Source organism: Macaca fascicularis, chromosome 1 (genome assembly GCF_037993035.2).
Source record: "Macaca fascicularis isolate 582-1 chromosome 1, T2T-MFA8v1.1".
In the NCBI taxonomy this organism is placed as follows: Eukaryota; Metazoa; Chordata; class Mammalia; order Primates; family Cercopithecidae; genus Macaca; species Macaca fascicularis.
This window is the reverse complement of record NC_088375.1, coordinates 38,330,007-38,350,874: the sequence shown is the minus strand read 5'-3', so window position 1 is coordinate 38,350,874 and position 20,868 is coordinate 38,330,007. Positions and strand designations below refer to the sequence as shown.

Genomic DNA, 20,868 nt, shown 5'->3' with positions numbered 1-20,868 from the left:
TCAATGACACCATTTAGGACTTCCCTTCTTGACAGAGTTTGAGCAACTTTTCTTCTGCTGTATCAGACACCCCTTCCCAGATCAGATCATCAGAACCTCTTCCAATATCTTTCTTATGTGTGTGTGCCTAGGCTTATTTTTAAAAATCCCTTTCTGTCACATATTTGATCAAAAGCCTTGGAAACATTCCTGTAGTAGGTTATTGCTGTAAGGAAAAGTTAAGACTTTGGAATAAGCAAAAACAATTACTGTGTATATAAAATGGATTGCATTGTTTACACCATACCTTTCTAGGCTATGTTTCTATGGAGTTTGTGCCTTTTCTGGTCCTGGAGCTATTTTATAATTCTGTATAAATTGTGGACAAATGCAAATAACTCTGTCTATAGGCACACAAATAAATTCTGTCTGACGGAGGTCCAACAATTCCACCTCACCCTCTACTCCTCCACCACATCCCACCTCCAGTGGAAAAAGCCAGTTTTGTGTCCATTTGTAAATGGGTATCAGCATTCCTTTACTCCATAGTAAGGGTTTGTTAACTAGCCATAATATGGAAAATATATTGCCTCTCCTTTGAACTAGTTGTGACAACTGGTTGGTTTCCTCTTCAATTCATGAGTTAAATAGAAGTTTGGTGTTTTTGTATTAAAAAATATCTATTTCTGCTTTTCCCCACTCCTTTTCTTTTATAATCAAATAACAATTCTGGAGCAGATAAACTATGCGTTTCTGCCTTCTCTCCTAGAAAAGACACAATTTCACTTATTTAAATGAAATGCTAACAACTATAACCACTTTAAAATAAATATAAGGATACTATAAACGTTTCTTTTCTTTTCTTTTTTTTTTTTTGACACAGAGTCTCAATCTGTTGCCCAGGCAGGAGTACAGTGGTACAATAATAACTCACTCTAACCTTGAACTCCTGGGCTCAAGTGATCCTCCTGCCTCAGCCTCCCAAGTAGCTAGGACTACAGGTGTGTACCACCACACTTGGTTAATTAAAAAAGAACTTTTTTTTTTTTTTTTTTTTTTTTAAGAGATGAGGTCTCGCTATGTTGCCCAAGTTGGTCTCGAACTCCAGGCCTTAAGTGATCCTCTCACCCTGGCATCCCAAAATGCTGAGATTACAGGTGTTAGCTACCATGCCCAGCCAGGATTCTATACATTTTACACAATGTCTCAAGTTGCTCATTTTATGAAAGCTTCAGGTAGTACATACATATGGGCACCAACTTTTTTCTTAATTGAACTGAAAAAAGTGGCAAACATAAGCTAAAATTATAGTCATTTAAAAATGGAAATAAATTGGAGTACATCTTTAAGCAGCTATAACACAGAATATAGTAATTAGAATTGAATATAAAATAAATGCAGATCACAAAGATGTATTCTAGAAATGTGAGAAATAACAATATGTATTCCACATTATGGTTAGTTAACAAACCTAAAAAGGGAGTGAGAAGAAATATAATAGGAGATATGCACAGAGAGAAGGAAAGCCAAAATGTCTTCCACGTTTTCTTCATACAGCCTGCCAATATTCTACACCAGTATAACATACCAGATATAAAAGATCCATCTGAAACAATTCTAAATCTCAGAGTAAAACAGTACAAAACTGTGATGCCTTTTTATATAAAACTTCATTTAATTTTTCTTTTAAATAAAATATTTTTAGAAGTAGAGTAAAACCTGTATTATCTCAAACACTACCAAAAAATCAAAGTCAGTACTTCTGAAACACCTATTCAGATATTTACTCTGGGATCCACTTCATCAATTGCAGTATCAATCCACTTTGAGATATAATTAAAAATAAAAAATTTCAATAGTCTCTAATGACTTTCAGCAGAATAGAAGCTGATAGGAGAAACAAAATCTTTTTGTTGGTGGGGAACTTCTGGGTCCCCTTTCTTGATGTGCTTTGTGGGTGTGTGCATGCATGTACCTGTGTTAAGACTTCCACTGAAGTAACTAACACTTGACTGTCTCTGCTCTTTCTCATTCCTCTCTATGAAAATTTACACGTGTCCTTAAAACCTCCTTATGAAGTGAGTACCATTATCATCAGGTAACATGCCCAAGATTCACTGATCCAAAGCCCATATACTCTTACCCAGTGTGCTTTATTGCCTATGTACCATTCATCACTTGACTGCTAAGATCTTACAAAGAGTTCAGTAGGAGGAAGCAGTATTCAAATCTACTTTTACTTGTCTCTATATTTGCTCAACATCACATCTGTTTACAACATCTTTTGTCTGCATGCTACTTAATGTGTCCTCAGTCAATCACCTTTAGCAGAAGACATGGTAAAAATGCAAATTTTGGATCACCCTAATCCTACTGAATTAGACCGAAAGTAAAACCGAATATAATGCATTTTAAAGCAAGCATCCAAAGTAATTCAGATACACACCAAAATGTGAGGATCAGAGCATTATAGCATGCTGCCTTGTAGGAAATAACCTTTTAGAGTAAAAAAAGGAATCAATCCAGAGTCAAAATTCTGGTTTTGCTACTTACTGTCATGTGACCTTGGGCAAGCAAAATGAGAATAACACCTGTTTTCCTTTCTTTCAAAGTTGGTATCAGGTTCAAAATGAAATAATGTCTGACAACACATGACATATTTGCAAATAGCTCTATTAGACTAATAGAATGTAAAGAGCTAAAGGGGCCTTAGAAAGTCTAGGCCAACAACTTAAAAATATTTTTTAATAAAAGGAACTATTTTTTCTCCCCATTTGTAAAACAATTGCATGCTCATCATAAAATTCATTAACGGGCAAATAAAGTGAGAGCACTGGATGGTCACATTACAAATGTTGAGATTTTATTTTTGGTTTTTAAAAATTTTACTGTATTTTTTTCTTTTGAGATGGAGTTTCGCTGTGTCTCCCAGGCTGGAGTGCAGTGGTGCGATCTCCACTCACTGCAAGCTCCGCCTCCCGGGTTCACGCTGTTCTTCTGCCTCAGCCTCCCCAGTAGCTGGAACTACAGGCGCCCGCCACCATGCCCGGCTAATTTTTTTAAATTATTATTTTTAGCAGAGACGGGGTTTCATCATGTTAGCCAGGATGGTCTCGATCTCCTGACCTCGTGATCCACCCGCCTCGGCCTCTCAAAGTGCTGGGATTACAGGCATGACCCACCGCACCCGGCCTAAAAATTTTACTATTATTTCATTTTATTGTGTAATAGCAATGATCAGTAGAATAATAGTGATGATTGCAGATATCCTTATGTTAGTCCAAATTTTAAAGGGAATGTCTCTGATACTTTACCTTTAATCATGCTTCTAGCCATTGGTCTAAGATATAGAGTGACAGATTATATGCACATGTGTGTATAGTATTTTGCCATACTTACAAAGTATTCTTATATTCTTTCTTAAAAAAATTAACAAATGTCTCCTTGGCACCTACAGAGCTGACCACATGGCTTTTCTCCTTTGGTCTAGTGATATGGTAAAATTTAATTTTTAAGGATTCCTAACACTGAACTATTTTTTGCATTCCTAAAATATCTTAGTCACAGTATATTATTCTTTTAATATACTGCTCAGTTCTAGCTGCAAATATTTTATTAAGACTTTTTACAATGTTGGTGGGAATATAAACTAGTATAGCCACTATGGGGAGCAGTATGGAGGTTCCTCAGAAAACTGCATATAGGAACTGCCATATGATCTAGCAATTTCACTACTGGGCATTTCAATCCAAAGAAAAGGAAATCAGTATAACAAAGAGACATCTGCTGCGCCATGTTTACAGCAGCACTATTTACAATAGCCAAGATTAAAAAATCAACATAGGTGTCCAACAACAGATAAACGGATAAAGAAAATGTAGTGTATATACACACAATGGCATACTATTCAGTCATAAAAAAGAATGAAATCCTAGCAAAACAGATGGAACTGGAGTACATTACATTACGTTAAATAAGCCAGGCACAGAAAGTTAAACACAACATGGTCTCACTCATATGTAGAAGCTAAAAATGTTAATCTCATAGAAGTACAAAGTCCAACAGAGGTTACAAGAAGCTGGGAAGCATAGGGTAGAGAAGGATAGGGAGCGATTTGTTAAAGGATACAAAATTACATCTAGATAGGAGGAATAAGTTCTAGTGTTCTATACCACAGTAGGATGACTACAATTGACAACAATATACAGTTTCAAAGAGCTAAAAGGATAGTGAGTGTTACTAACACAAATGATAAATGTTTGAGATGGATATCCTAATTACTTTGATCTGATCACATATACAGAAACATCACTATGTACTCTATAAATGTATAATTACCTTGTATCAATTTTTTTTAAAATAAGGAATTTTTGTATGTATATTAATAAGTAATATTAGACTACAGTTTTATTGAGTGTGGTATTTTTCAGAATTATGCTAGCTTTGTAAAGAGAAATAAGACGCTTTCTTTTTACATTTCTAAATGGTTTAAATGGCACAAACCATTCCTTGAAGGTTTGAAAGGTTTTACAAAGTTTCACTTGTGAAAACACTGTGGTCTGACACTTTAAAGACAACTTTCCCTATTCCTGCAATAGCTGTTAGTCCACAGTTTAGAGTGTCTGTCTTCCTGCATTTATTTTGTTAACTTCTAACTTTCTAAAGATAAATTGTCCATTTTACCTAGACATTTACTCATAATTATTTTAAATTCTTCCACATCTATAGTTAAAACCCCTTCCCTAATATTTTGCATGTGAGTTTTTTCACGCTGTCATCACAGATGGTAGAAAGGATATCAATACCAATTAACACTAGTTATAGTGTACTTATACAACTTAATCTTTATAATAAGCTTATGAGTTGGGAATTACTACCTCAATTTTACTAATTTTAAACCAAAGAAATCTAGTCACTTTCTCAGGGTAACATAATTAGTAAGTGGCTAAATTAACCTAGTCCTGACTCCAAAGCCCGTATTCTAGTTCTCAATGTGAAAACGTGTCTTTCACTAAGACAGTGCTTTTAAAATTCTTACTGGCAGAGGAGTTGATTAAATTGAGAAGAGGGAGGTGTTTTGCTCTTTAGGTAAGAAGTACTACTTTCTGCAATAGAAAGTTTAATGACAGATTTTTAAAATTAATTTCAAATATCAACTTTTTCAGTTATTGAGAAAGGAAATAGAATTAGTCTAATATTCATAAGTGAGAAGACTATATAATAGATCTTAGAGTTTCTGCCTAATTTTCTTCAGTGATTCAGTGTTTTCTATACCAGCTATGAAATGTGTTGTGTAGACTTCAATATTCTACTTTGTTTGGGAGATATTTATTGGTTTGAGAAGATTCCTGGTAAGGATAAAATAGTTACAAGTAGTACAATTCTACCTTTAAAAGAAATATGTTGTGGGGTATTATTCAGAAGCAACTAAAAAGTATTTAGAGAGAGGCCTGAGAAGCCCACAGGAGAGGAACAAGTAGAAATACAAATGCTACTTATCAATGAGATATTTAGGTAGATGTTTTATTTTCCTTCCTATTAAGTGGCGCCATTGTTTTTTTGTGTTTGTTTGTTTTACTATGCGAAGAAAATACCATGTGTAGTGTATGAAAAGTTTTTTCCCTCTGAATATTTTCATGAAAACCATATCTGATACCTATCCAAAGTATCAATGAAATTAAGAATTAGCTGTAGTGTATGAAAAGTTTCTTCACTCTGAATATTTTCATGAAAACTGTATCTTATACCTATCCAAAGTATCAATGAAATTAAGTATTAGCCAGGCGCCGTGGCTCACGCCTGTAATCCCAATACTTTGGGAGCCCAAGCTGGGCAGGTCACCTGTGGTAAGGTCAGGAGTTCGAGACCAGCATGGCCAACATGGTGAAACCCTGTCTCTACTAATAATACAAAAATTAGCTGGGTGTGGTAGTGGGCATCTGTAATCCCAGCTACTCAGGAGGCTGAGGCAGGAGAATTGCTTGAACCTGGAAGGCGGAGGTTGCAGTGAGCCAAGATTGTACCACTAGACTCCAGTATGCATGACAGAGCAAGATTCCATCTCAAAAAAAAAAAAAAAAAAAAAAAAAAAAAAAGAAATTCAACATTAGCCCACTGGTCTTTTGTTCATTACATTCTAAGAAGCATGCTCACAACATTCCTTATTTATTAACAATATACATTGAGAAAATTGCTAGCCAGCTTTAACAAAGTACCCTAACTACCCTTGATATTTCTTTTTTTTTTTTTTTTTTTTTTTGAGACGAAGTCTCGCTCTGTAGCCCAGGCTAGAGTGCAGTGGCATGATCTCAGGTCACTGCAACCTCCACCTCCCGGTAGCTGGAATTACAGGTGCATGCCACTCCACCTGGCTAATTTTTTGTATTTTTTAGTAGAGACAGGGTTTTGCCATGTTGGCCAGGCTGGTCTTGAACTCCCAACCTCAGGTAATCTGCCCACCTTGGCCTCCCAAAGTGTTAGGACTACAGGTGTGAGTCATAGCATCCGGCCCCCTTGATATTTCTTAAAACCTAAAAAAGAATACAACACTAAGCAAATTAATCATGTCAACTATTCTGCCATCACTTGAAACAACATTAATGTTAGTTTTGTTTCCTTCCAATTCAAGAATGACTTTCGATTTTCCAGCAGAGATAAATTATTTACATATTTTGGCCGAGTCCACATTGCTCTTAATTAAAGTGTGCCAGCTGTGTGAAGTGGCTCAGGCCTGTAATCCCAGCTTTGGAAGACTGAGTTTGAGACTAGCCTGGGTAGTCCCAGCTACTCAGGAGGCTGAGGTGGGAGGATCCCTTGAGCCTAGGAGTTTGAGGCTACAGTGAGATACGACCAAGCTACTCACTGCACTCCAGCCTGGGTGAGAGAGCAAGACTATCTGTGAAAACAGACACACACACACAATCATTATTCTTCATCTACTATTTGCAGGTGCATTGTGTGACTTTTAACAAGCCACTGTATTTCATATATGATGCAGTTACTACAAGTAAACTATTCTCCTATTGCTGAACATTTGTTAGATTATTTCAGTTTTTTACTATATAATGTTACAAAGATACATTCGTTTTTGCCCAATTCGCTACTTAGGAAAAAGTTGTGGAAAGGTAGTTACTAGGTCAAAAGGTATGAATGATTTTAAGACTCAACAGAATTCCCAAATTGCTTACAAATTTATACTCTACCAACAGAATGAGTTTTCATCTCTCCGTAACCTTGCCAGTGATAGGCATCATCACTTCTTTGATTAAATATTATTTTAATTTGTATTTCTGTTTTTATTACCAAAGTGGAAAATTTTTCATGTTTATTAGTTATGTTTATTCTACAAAACTGTTTTAAGTCCTTTGCCACTTTAGACAAATCAGTTTAAATTGTTTTCTGTATCATAGTAGATTAGATTACATTTTAAAACTCTTCTCTTCCTTTCAACCCATCCCTGTTTCCATGACAGAAGTATACTTTCTTGCCCCATTAATGCAGGGTGTGGTGACTTGCTTTGGCCGAGCAGTTGCAAGGGCCTTTGGAAGCTAGCAGATACGGAGCAAGCAGAGGCTTAAAATCTGTGTAATAGGTCTTGTCTCTGTCAGTCCCATGTGAAGAGTTTCTCCTGGGTAAGTGCTGCTCTTTCAGTTGAGGCGCCAGAATGAAGACACATGATTAGATCGAAACCCAACCTGCAGTGAGGAGCCAAACCCTGCCAGAATAGCAGCCTGAAGGCTATCCAGCTGAGCCCAGACGAGACCAATCAATTCCCAGCTGACCTACAGATGCATAAGCAAGAATGGATTAAAGCTGTTTTTAAGCTACTGAGTTTTGAAGGGTTGGTTTATTATGCTGTTAATAGCCGATGAGTACACTTACTGTATTATACTATAAAACTCTAAGGGAAAGACAGTCACATACAATCTATTATGTTCCTTAGAGTACCATATACTTAGCAGGAACTCAAGGTCTGTAAGTACATTTGCCTGCTCATTTTTTTCTCTTTTTCTTTTCTTTTTGCTGTAAATACCTAGATACAATGACATTTTCTGATGTTTATACTTTTCACCATAGCTTTCTCATGTAAAATTATATATAATATAAAGTATATAAATTAAAACAAAAATAAAAAATTCGACTTTCAAGCAATTGGTCTTTACATTTCTCTTCAATTAGACAAACTCTTGTATAAAAATTTTTCAACCATTTCTTTTCTTCTTTCTTTTTTCTTTTTTTTGAGATGCAGTTTTGCCCTGTTGCCCAAGCTAGAGTGCAATGGCATGATCTCGATCACTGCAACCTCTGCCTCCAGGGTTCAAATTATTCTCCTGCCTCACCTCCTGAGTAGCTGGGATTACAGGTGCCTGCCACCACACCCAGCTAATTTTTGTATTTTTAGTAGAGATGGGGTTTCACCATGTTGGCCAGGCTGGTCTCGAACTCCTGACCTCGTGATCTACCCACCTCAGCCTCCCAAAGTGCTGGGATTACAGGTGTAAGCTATTGTGACTAGTCAACTATTTCTTTTAAACATCACAGATCCTCTCTCAATTTCTAAGCAATAAAATAGTAGAGACTTTTTAAACTTTAAACGTTTGTGCATGAGTGTTCCAAAAGCAACATAATTTATGTAGAAATGCCAATTACATCTATCAGTCTTAAGAGCAATTAAGAAAACAAAGGTGACTAGAGATAGGACTATGAAAATGGTATCAGGGCCAGGCGCGGTGGCTCAAGCCTGTAATCTCAGCACTTTGGGAGGCCGAGACGGGTGGATCACGAGGTCAGGAGATCGAGACCATCCTGGCTAACACGGTGAAACCCCGTCTCTACTAAAAAATACAAAAAACTAGCCGGGCAAGGTGGTGGGCGTCTGTAGTCCCAGCTGCTCGGGAAGCTGAGGCAGGAGAATGGCGCAAACCCGGGAGGCGGAGCTTGCAGTGAGCTGAGATCCAGCCACTGCACTCCAGCCTGGGCGACAGAGCAAGACTCCACCTCAAAAAAAAAAAAAAAAAGAAAATGGTATCAGGGTGTGCGCATATGTGTTCTTTTTTTCAAAGACTTTTAAGTGACAAAGAAGATGTAAAGGAAATTTAATTTATTCAAAGCTATAATTAATATTTTAAAAGCAATTTAAGATGGGATATAATTATAAAACCATTTAAAATTTACAACGCCAAGTAGATAAAAACCACTCAAGAAATATTTGTTGAATTAAAGTAAAATTAATAATCAGGAAAAAGGTCTCCTATTTGGCTTTACGGCATCGGCAGTTCTGAAGCAAATATTGTCAAGATAAATTCTAAAATAATTTGTTTATTTTCTACATTGTTAGTTACGCTAGGAAATTACAGTGGAAATATATCAATTTCGAAAGAGTTAAAGATTTGAACTACTTTAATAGTAAGCCAAGAATGAGAACATTTATCCAAATGAGTTTTTAAAAATGTGTGTATATCTTTTTTTAAAAAAAGTTAATGAAACAAAAATTTCCCTAGAGAATGAAAAACAATTACTGTTTCTATTACTGTATAACAAGACTAAAATGTGGAAATTCTGGCATAACAGCCTATTATTCAGGGTAGAAAGAGGGTAATAAACTGGTCATACCCCAGGGAGGAAGCACTTCAGGACTATGTGTGCTCACTCAAACAATGATAGGACTATTGCACTGAAGGCCCTGAGCTATTGCTGAGGAATCCTCATTAGGGGGCACAGCAGCCCTTAGAGAATGTTAAGAAGGGATCTAGAAAGGTCTGGGCACTGGAAAACAACCACAGAGACATAAATGAACTCTTAATTGTGCTGAGAATACTTCTTTGTTCCAAATATTTTATAAAATCTAGTAGCAAATGCTTTTTAGCAAACACTAACAAAAAGTCTAAAGTAAAATATGAAATCAAAGAGTAACAAAGAGCTAACTAAACCACTAAAAATTTACAAATATTTTAGAATGTTACAAACTGTAAATGAAAAATAGAAAATCTAATGAAATGCTCTCCCTCAACAACCACTTAGAAATAACAACATAATGGCCTTTTCTATTATTGTACCTCCCACAGGCTTTTCTTTGCTAAAGCCAAGAAACCTCAAGGACTCACAAAAACCATTTAAAACACTTTTGTGCCTCCTCCAATCCCAATTCCAACAAAACACTTGTAGGAGTTGCCTTCAAATTTAGCCATGCAATGAAATGTGAATTCTTAAAATGCGGAGATTGGCTGCTAGCTAAATTCCTTTGTTTCTAAAATCAATGATAGAAAAAATAAACTGAAATATTTCAAATGTGTTTTCCTTTTTAATACAAGTGAGTGCTAGCTGAAATATTATCATCCTTAATTTCCCTCAAATGGGCTGCCTAAACCTCCAACCTCCTCCCTTACTTTTCAAAAAATGAGTCTAGGCACACAGTTAACTCTTACACCTCCATTTTTACAAATCATGCAGCATAACATGAGACACTTTAGAACAATCTTGAAAATGCCCCTAATATAATGCTGTTGCTATGGTAACTCCTGCAGGCTAGTTCTTTGAAAAGACTCAGATCTCTGAATCCGAACAAGGTTACCTCACCATCTTTTACTCCTTGCCCCTCTAAAATTTATCACTTGTAACAGTACATATACATTTCATAGAAAAGTATCTACCCAATTAATCATATTGAATCTATTCTTTTGGCTCAATGATTATTTCTAAAGTCCATGTTTTCTAGTGCCTTTTCTCTTGGAATAGAATCCACAAAAAAAAACAAAAAAAAACAAAAAAAAACAAATCAAATTCCACTTGTTTGATGTTTTTATTTTTCCCATTTCCCATGTTCTTTAACAAATTCTACTTCTGATCAATATTCAATGCCAATTTTTCTGTCAATGGTTCCTCTGAGCTGTCTTTTCAATTTTTTTGCCTCGATTTGAAGCTTTTTGATTAAAAATTTTAGTGATATGGATATTTAACATGTAGCAACCATGACATTTTTAAAATTTTATTTTACCAATATGATTAAGATATATAACCAATGGTCCATCTAAAAAGTGTTTTTGTTTCTGGTTTTTAAAAAACTTCGACAGTGAGTACTGAATAATGTTCAGTGAGTAAGTAGCTATGTTACTCGTGCAAAAAGCCAAACACATTTCTAATCGATACTTGCCCTGTGCAAGTCCCCTGGCCAAGACAATCATTAAGGATTTCTCTTTAAAAGACTCTGTAAAGCAAGACATATAGCAGCTCTAGTCAGCAAAGAAAATATTTCATTTTATCATAAATTCCCTTGTAGCATACTAAGAGTCTAAGGAGATTTCATGTGTACTCTTTTATTTACTATTTAAAACAAACCTGTGAAACAAAAAGAACAGGTACCATTATCTCCACTTTAAAGATGTGGCTTTGTCTGAAAAAAAAAAAATCCCTAGGCTGAAGAATAGAATTGAGAAATACTACACCTCTACCACTCACAAATTACATGGCCTTGAGCAAGGCACATAACGGGTAACTAGAATCCTCCTTAACTTAATATAAACAACAGGATACAGCTTAGATGTTACCTCACAGAAGTCTTCCTCCCATCCTAAGGCCTAGGAGACTGAGTTAGAGACCTGTGCTGGGGGTTCTTCCGGTACCCTGCTTATCTCTTTATACTCTATTTTTATGCCTTAAAAAAAAAACTGTGGCAAAAACAAATAAAATTTACCATTTTAGCCATGTCTAAAACAGTATACTTAACAGTAGTATTAAGAACCAATTAATGTCTTTTTGTCTATTCCCCTACTAGATTATAAAGGGCAAGAATTGTGTTTTGTCACTATATTTTTAGTGCTTAGCATGGCATGTTACATAAAATATTCTTAATAAGTACTTGGTGAATGTATCCTTGCTTTGCCTGCCTGTCTGTCCACCTATCTACGTGGTCATGCATCTAACTCAGAACTAGAATGAAGGAATGAGGTGCTTACACATGGATATATATATATATATTTTCAATTTTTTCGTCTATTTTAAGCTTTTTGGTTAAAAATTTTAGTGATATGAATATTTAACATGTAGCAACTATACAGTTTTTTTTTTAATTTTAGCAATATGATTAAGATATATAACCAATGGTCCATCAAAAAAATATTTTTGTTTCTGGTTTTTAAAAAACTTTTACTGTGGGCAAAAAACTGTGTCCAATTTATATATATATAAATACACACACACACATAAAAATAAACATGTAAACCTGAAGTCAAAATTTTTTCCACTTGTCTGACTGATTTCCCAATTAGGGTATGAAGAGGATCAGAGTATGCCATCCCCAAATATGCCACTTTGGCATAAGGATTATTATTTTGAGCTGAAGGCAACTGAGAAACCCTCAGATGAAGGGAAATATATCTGGCCTCCCTCTTTTTGTCTAAAAGCAGGGCATACATTCCTTTTGTAAATGTAATATAAATTTCCATTTCTAAAGCTGATGCTCTCACTCCATACTAGGAAGAGGACGGCAACACTTCTTCACCAGAGATGACACTTATCAATAGAGAAGACACCAACTTTGGTACACACAACAAACCTTACTAAATAATCCTTTTCTTTCATTAGAATCCCCATATATTTACCTTTTCACAAATTACCACCAAGAAGCCCAACCCCCTACCTTTGTTTAAACTTACTTTTTCACAATTTATCACTCTTTGTAAAAATGGTATAAAAGCCCCCTCCACCCCCTGGTCTAAACATTTCTTTTGGGTCTTCTTTTCTATGAAGACCTCTGTGTACATAACAAACCTTTTCTTTTACTCATCTGTCTGCTGTCAATTTCATTTGCAGGCCCCAATTACTTAAGAGGGTAGAGGAGTAAGTTTTTCCTCCCCTACAGGTATATTGCAGATATTTTCCATAGCTCAGATGAGTATAATCTGAAGTTCCAGATTTTTTGCAAAAGGACATTTAAAGAATATGATAAAAGTATTTCATCATAAAATATTGCACTGGAAAATGTGTACTGAAATTAACAATATTTTTATTTTCCTAACAATTATTTGCATATGCTGGGTTAGACAAAGAGCTTCTAAAAGTAACAATAACATGATGGTCCACTGTCTAGGTTAGAAAGTTAATGACTCCAATGGCTGGTTATCAGATCCTTTTTCATTCAGTTTATGTTAAATTATTTGCTTTATTTATTTTCAACCCTTTGCTTTCAACCAAGAAAATCTAATTGCTAAAAATATTTATTGGTGATAGATCACTATACGATTTTTTGAACAAATAACTCAGAATTGGGTAAATAACCCATAAATAACTCACTGAACTCATAAAACTGAGTGTTACTGCAACAACAAAACTCCTTCTATTCTCATCTACATAGCCACAAGATTTCTGAGTTTACTTATATAAAAACTGAAAAAGGAAACAGTAATAACATAAATTTATCTCGTTAAGAAATGTTTACCTGCAACAATTACTTATAAAAATTAAATTTGTAATACATTTGTAATGTTGCTTTGATCAACTGTGGGTAATTATCAGGGTAATGGTGATTACAACCCAGAACAGAAAACAAATTAATCTCTTAGTGACAGAAAGAATTTAATTTCAATTTACATGTTTATGTAGCAGACAAGTCATTAAAACAAAAATATATTATATTAAAATATACATTATAGTTCAAGAGCAAAGAGATGGAAATTTTCTGACTATTACACAATAGAAACATTTAGCAGTTTTATTTTAAAATGTGAACATTTAAAATACACTAAAACTATATCTTTTGTAATTACTTAAACTTAAGATGAAAAATTTTGGTTGTAAACTTAAAAATGTCCAAAAGGTAATATGGTTTATAAAATTCTTTGAAGAAGTACGTGAGTAAGGAATGTCTTAAGCCCCCAATGCTATTTAAACTATTACTTTTTTAGTTTAGACATTTTAGATGTGGACTGTTCACAGATTTGATGAATTTGGATTTTCAGCTTTTTACTGAATGCTATCAGTATACAGTTGACCCCTGAATAATATGGGTTTGAACTTCACAGATCCACTTAACATACGAATTTTCTTCTGCCTCTGCTACCCATGAGATAGCAAGACCAACCCCTCCTCTTCCTCCTCAGCCTACTCAATGTGAAGATGACAAGGATGAAGACCTTCATGATGATCCATTTCCACTTAATGAATAGGAAAGATATTTTCTCTTCCCTATGATGTTCTTAATACGATTTTATTTTATCTAGCTTACCTGATTATAAGAGAACAGTATATAATACATATGACATACCAAATAAGTGTTAATAGACCATTTATTTTATCAGTATGGCTTCTGGTCAATGGTAACTATTAGTAGTGTTTTTGGGAGTTAAAAGTTATCTGTGGATTTTCAACTGTGTGCGAGGCTGGTTCCCCTAATCTCCAAGTTGTTCAAGGATCAACTGCAGTTAAAGGTATATTATGTTCTAAAATATTCAACTAGAAAAACAGTACTAATTTTTACCTGGGATGGAAGAAAAGTAAAGGGTTCTTTGTAACTTAGTAAATGGAGTCATAAATACTATATTAAATCAGCTGCCCAATTTATAAATTCTCTAGTAACAACCTCCTGAATTATGATACATGCCTGGACTTAACAGCATTCCACAATATGAGTTAAAATTATGGGAGCTTTGGGGATGTGTTTCCTTCACTGACATACTTAGTTAAATTATATCATTTAACAAGAATGCCTACATCGTGGTAAAATTATTGGCTACATTTATCAATCCTACTCCAACCACAGAATCTACTGGAAAAAGTGGAATTATATTATAAATATCATCTGCTGCATCAAATCTCAAGGTTTATTGAAGCAATGTTCTGATCTTTTATGACCGTTAGACACACTTTAGATTAGCAGCAATTTTGTAGCACTGGCCAAAGCTCCGAAAATACAGTCTCTCAATTAAGAAAAAAAAAATCACTGAAAAAAAACTTTGCAAAGTATTTAAAAATAACGAATAATTTCAAATAGTAACATCTCTTTACAACCTACAGATGAGAAAGTGCAGCATCTAAGGTGTGGGCTGATATTGACTTAAAAAGACAAAGATGGAATGCATTTTACAAAAAGGAAGTGAGATTGCTGACTGACAGTTCTTGGAAAAAGGTTAAAAATTCAAAAGGAGTGACTGCATGTGGCTCAGAACTTAAAAGCCTTTTCTCTTCCCAACAGAAGCGCAGTCTCAAGTAATAATAGGTTGCCATGGAGATGAGAAACTAGAGGAATCAGAGAACTCAATTTGCAGTTAAATGGGCTGGAAACAATTCTTACTACTTGGTGAAGGAAAGCGATTAAAAACATACTTGATTGCCACAGGGAATTTTTTTTCACCAAGCCATTTCCCAACCTCATTAATGAACAAGGAAGTCTAAAAACAAATGGAAACCCAAGATATCCATAGATTGAACCCATTAAACATAATTCAGAATTTTAAACATTATCACAAATTCTTATTCTGGGTGACTGTGCTTCTTTTCAGTGGTACTTTTATCAGTAGATACTGGAATGAGACTAAAAGCCTTCAAGAACAAACTGGTATAACTGAAGGAACTGAAATTTCAGTGAAAAAAAAGAGCATGACAAATGGAAAAGTAGCCAGAGTAAGAAATAGATTCAGGTAGTAAAAATCCAGGTTTAAAAAAATCTCTTCATAGTCAATCACAGAATACCTTTGTGAGTGCTGTAAAGGGCTGCAAACGTCACCATGAAGAAAGTTGTGGAGTATTTGCCAGCATTAACTAAATGAGGAAAGGCCCTTTTTGTGTCTCGATATCGGCGCAGGCACTGGATGAAGCGAAGCCAAGCAGGAATGCACTGAACAATGGCCCGCACACCATATGTATATTTGTGGCAAATTCCTGATTCTGTGAAGATTTCAAAGAAGAAAAATTACAATTGTAAAAAATAACTTGTTCACATCATTTAGTCATATAGCGTAGCCACTACCAAGTCTGAAAAAGCAAGAAACCTGGGCTTCAGAATCACTTTCTTCTTTGCAACTATCATATTCTCAAGCTTTTTATTTTTTTTGAGACTGAGTCTCTCTGTGGTCCAGGCTGGAGTACAGTGGCACAATCTCAGCTCACTGCAACCTCTGCCTTCCGGTTCGTGATTCTCTTGCCTCAGCCTTCTGAGTAGCTGGGATTACAGGTGCACACCACCACACCCAGCTAATTTTGTATTTTTAGTAGACATGGGGTTTTGCCATGTTGCCAAGGCTGGTCTCAAACTTCTGACCTCAAGTGATCTGCCCACCTCAGACTTCCACAGTGCTAGGATTACAGGTGTTAGCCACCGTGCCCAGTCTATTCTCAAGCTTTTTAGTGATAGATAAGTCAAGGAAAGAAGGTAAAATATGTTGTGGGGGAACTAGTGGGGAAATCTGCTCTCTCAGATTTATGGATATCTGTCCAGGAATCACTTTCTTTGGAGTGTGATAAAACTGTAAGAAAATTAGAAGATGAGTATACAGTAGGAGGAAAAAACAGGTTTGCTCTGTAATTTGAAACATCTGGAAAGCCTACAAGTATCACCAGTGATTCTATACAATTTTGTGAATTCCAAACCAGCACAACACAAGACACCCAAGAGCACATGCTCTTGTTCACCCACCTCCCCTCTTTTTTTAAACCAAGAACAAACTGTGTGTTTAAATAAGAATAGAGTTGGTAAATCAATTTTTCCTTGAATTCTGAAATTCAGAATTGAGTGTGATCAACTTACAACAGAATTGTGATCCACTGGCAATCAATAAAAATGTGTCAGCATAGGCTTCATCATTAACTTTCGTTAGTCACATGTTACATAATCTATCTAAATTAGATCTTTGTCATGAAGGCAAAATTCCTTAATAACTTGAACTGCTGGAATAAACTAAGGTGGTGGGGGGGCGGGAAGAGCCAGAAGAAAAATAACACCCCAAGTAAGAATTAAAAAGCAATCTGTAATTACTCTCAAAGCACTTGATCTATTTCTAAATAATCAGTATTTTTGATCACTGGTATCTGGGTTACATTACACAGCAACAGTGTGACAACAAATTGTTGGCATGAAAGTATTTGCAATATAACTACCAACGTGCTAGAAAAAGTTTTAGAATTCTTTAAGTGTAAGTTGTAAATCTCTTGGCAAATGGACAGACGAAATCCTAATGCATAATTTAAAAGCCAAATTATATCAGATAAAGAGACTGTTAACAGAATGCCAAGTACATTTAATTAAGTTTGTAATATTATTGGGTAAGTTTTCATCATGACCTTTACTTTCTCATTTATCCTTCCCAATATTTCTTGGTTTACACCAGAGATTTAGTAGTACAGAGGCAAATTCATATCCTACCTTCTGAATTATTTGGCAACAGGCCCTCACTTTCATCCCATTTGAGCTCCAAACTGTAGAAGCAGATCATATATTCCAGGTCCATCAGTATCACTGACAGGCTGTTCAGCTGATCGGCCAGCCAGAAATCAGCAAAGCCTACTTTATGGAAGGGGGCTGTAAATACTCGAAACTGAGAGAAAGAAAAAAAAAATTAGAAAACATAGAAACAAGAAAAGTCATATTAAATGTCTCCATTTCATGTCTGACCATTCAGCATGATTACTTTAGTTGATAAAATGGAAACCAAAGAACCAATCATAAACACAGAGACCTGGCAACAGTGGTTATAGTGGTTGAGAATTAGCAGTGAAGGGAATCAGTTGAATGGATAACTAAGAAAGGAAGTAAAGGAGGAAAAAAAGCAGGAATAACTATAGTTAGAAAACAGAAAGCATGGGTGCTGCTAATTCTTTGCAAAAATCCAAATATTGTTAAGGGATCAGGGAGATGCCATTACCCCCTAATTTTTCATCTAAAAATCTATATAAACAAATCTTTCCATATTCCTAGTGACTTTTCAAGTATTTGGGCCTAAAGATTTTGATCTCACATTTTTATACCCGTTTAAATTGTTCACAATTTTTACATACATGTCAGCCATCAACTAAAGTTGTACTTTAAAAATTTATTGGCCGGGCACGGTGGCTCACGCCTGTAATCCCAGCACTGTGGAAGCCAAGATGGGCGGATCACGAGGTCAGGAGATTGAGACCATCCTAGCTAACATGGTGAAACCCTATTTCTACTAAAAAATACAAAAAAGTTAGCCAGGCATGGTGGCGGGCACCTGTAGTCCCAGCTACTTGGGAGGCTGAGGCAGGAGAATGGCGTGAACCTGGGAGGCAGAGCTTGCAGTGAGCCGAGATCATGCCACTGCACTCCAGCCTGGGTAACAGAGCAAGACTTCATCTCAAAAAAAAAAAAAAAAAAATTATTACAGGGCTGGGTGTGGTGGCTCACGTCTGTAATCTCAGCACTTTGGGAGGCTAAGGTGGGTGGATCACGAGGTCAAGAGTTTAAGACCAGCCTGGCCAACATAGTGAAACCCCATCTCTATTAAAATACAAAAAATTAGCTGGGCATGGTGGTGGCCACCTGTAGTCCCAGGTACTCAGGAGACTGAGGCAACAGAATTGCTTGAACCCAGGAGGCAGAAGTTGCAGTGAGCTGAGATCACGCCACTGCACTCCAGCCTGGCGACAGAATGAGGCTCTGTCTCAAAAAAACAAAACAAAACAAAACAAAAACAAATAAAAAATTATTACAATATGTACATTTCTAAGTCAAACACTTGTGACTTTTGCTTTAATTCCATGAATGTTCCTATCTCCTTGATATTTGTATTCATTCTTTTTTTCCTCTAGAGTGGAGGTATAATTGTGTGGTATTTCAGAACTGAAATACAGATAAGTGATTCAAAAAGTCACAGTTAAGGAGAATAATGTTTCTTTGATCATAAAGAACTGATTAGTAATTATTGTCTATATTTTCCTGATAGCATATGACAAATGTTTCTAATTCATCTAAACAAGATGAGAACAGATTAAAGACCGTGTACTGTTTTGGATTTGGAGAGAAATATTTTAATTTTTTAAATGCAGTTATAAATTATAATGCATTCATATTTGTACTTTCTGTTAAAATGCACAACTGAAGAATTGTTTAGCTTTTGTGTTTATTCTTGATAAAAGCTTTGTTCTTAAGTTTGCACTCAAATCTTAAGAAATAAATTCACCCCTTTACAATTATGTAATGCCCTTGGTCTCTCTTGATCTTTGTTGGTTTAAAGTCTGTTTTATCAGAGATTAGGATTGCAACCCCTGTTTTTTTGTTTTTCGTTTTTTTTCTTGCTTTACATTTGCTTGGTAAATCTTCCTCCGGCCCTTTATTTTGAGCCTATGTGTGTCTTTGCATGTGAGATGGGTCTCTTGAATACAGCACACTGATGGGTCTTGACTCTATCCAATTTGTCAGTCTGTGTCTTCTAATTGGGGCATTTAGCCCATTTACATTTAAGGTTAATATTGTTATATGTGAATTTGATCCTGTCATTATGAGGCTAGCTAGTTATTTTGCCCATTAGTTGATGCAGTTTCTTCATAATGTCAATGGTCTTTACATTTTGGTATGTTTTTGCAGTGGCTGGTACTGGTTGTTCCTTTCCATGTTTAGTGCTTCCAGTAACAGACAAACAGAGAGCCAAATCATGAGTGAACTCCCATTCACAATTGCTACAAAGAGAATAAAATACCTAGGAATGCAACTTACAAGGGATGTGAAGGACCTCTTCAAGGAGAACTACAAACCACTGCTCAAGGAAATAAGAGAGGACACAAACAAGTGGAAAAACACTCATGCTCATGGATAGGAAGAATCCATATCGTGAAAATGGCCATACTGCCCAAAGTAATTTATAGATTCAATGCTATTCCCATCAAACTACCATTGACTTTCTTTACAGAATCGGAAAAAACTACTTCAAACTTCATATGGAACCAAAAAAGAGCCGGCATAGCCAAGACAATCCTAAGCAAAATGAACAAAGCTAGAAGCATCATGCTACCTGACTTCAAACTATACTACAAGACTACAGTAACCAAAACAGCATGGTACTGGTACCAAAACAGATATATAGACCAATGGAACAGAACAGAGGCATCAGAAATAACACCACACCATCTACAACCATCTGATCTTTGACAAACCTGACAAAAACAGGCAATGGGGAAAGGATTCCCTATTTAATAAATGGTGTTGGAAAAACTGGGTAGCCATATGCAGAAAGGTGAAACTGGATCTCTTCCTTACACCTTATACAAAAATTAACTCAAGATGGATTAAAGATTTAAACATAAGACCTAAAACCATAAAAACCCTAGAAGAAAATCTAGGCAATACCATTCAAGACATAGGCATGGGCAGAGACTTCATGACTAAAACAGCAAAAGCAATGGCAACAAAAATCAAAATTGACAAATGGGATCTAATTAAACCAAAGAGCTTCTGCACAGCAAAAGAAGCTATCATCAGAGTGAACAGGCAACCTACAGAATGGGAGAAAATTTTTGCCATCTATCCATCTGATGAAGGGCTAATATCCAGAATCTACAAAGAACCTAAACAAATTTACAAGAAAAAAACAACCCCATCAAAAAGTGGGCAAAGGATATGAACAGACACTTCTCAAATGAAGACATTTATGCAGCCAACAAATGTTTGAAAGAATGCTCATCATCACTGGTCATTAATGAAATGCAAATCAAAACCACAATGAGATACCATCTCATGCCAGTTAGAATGGCAATCATTAAAAAGTCAGGAAACAACAGATGCTGGAGAGGATGTGGAGAAACAGGAATGCTTTTGCACTGTTGGTGGGAATGTAAATTAGTTCAACCATTATGGAAGACAGCGTGGCAATTCCTCAAGGATCTAGAACTAGAAATACCATTTGACCCAGCAATTCCATTACTGGGTATATACCCAAAGGATTATAA

At 35.7% G+C, this 20,868-nt stretch overlaps 1 protein-coding gene across 3 annotated transcripts in view; it reads right to left on the bottom strand.

Moving 5' to 3' along the window:
- Positions 1-20,868, bottom strand: part of XPR1 (xenotropic and polytropic retrovirus receptor 1) — a 257,324-nt gene that overhangs the window by 30,504 nt on the left and 205,952 nt on the right. For 2 of the 3 annotated variants that reach the window (XM_045399533.3, XM_074027870.1), the window contains 2 exons: positions 17,330-17,501; positions 15,661-15,855 (listed from right to left, as the gene is read on the bottom strand). In XM_045399533.3, coding sequence (XP_045255468.1) covers positions 15,661-15,855; positions 17,330-17,501 — 367 coding nt within the window. The remainder of the gene's footprint in view (positions 1-15,660; positions 15,856-17,329; positions 17,502-20,868) is intronic. The other variant, XM_045399577.3, reaches the window with a different exon arrangement.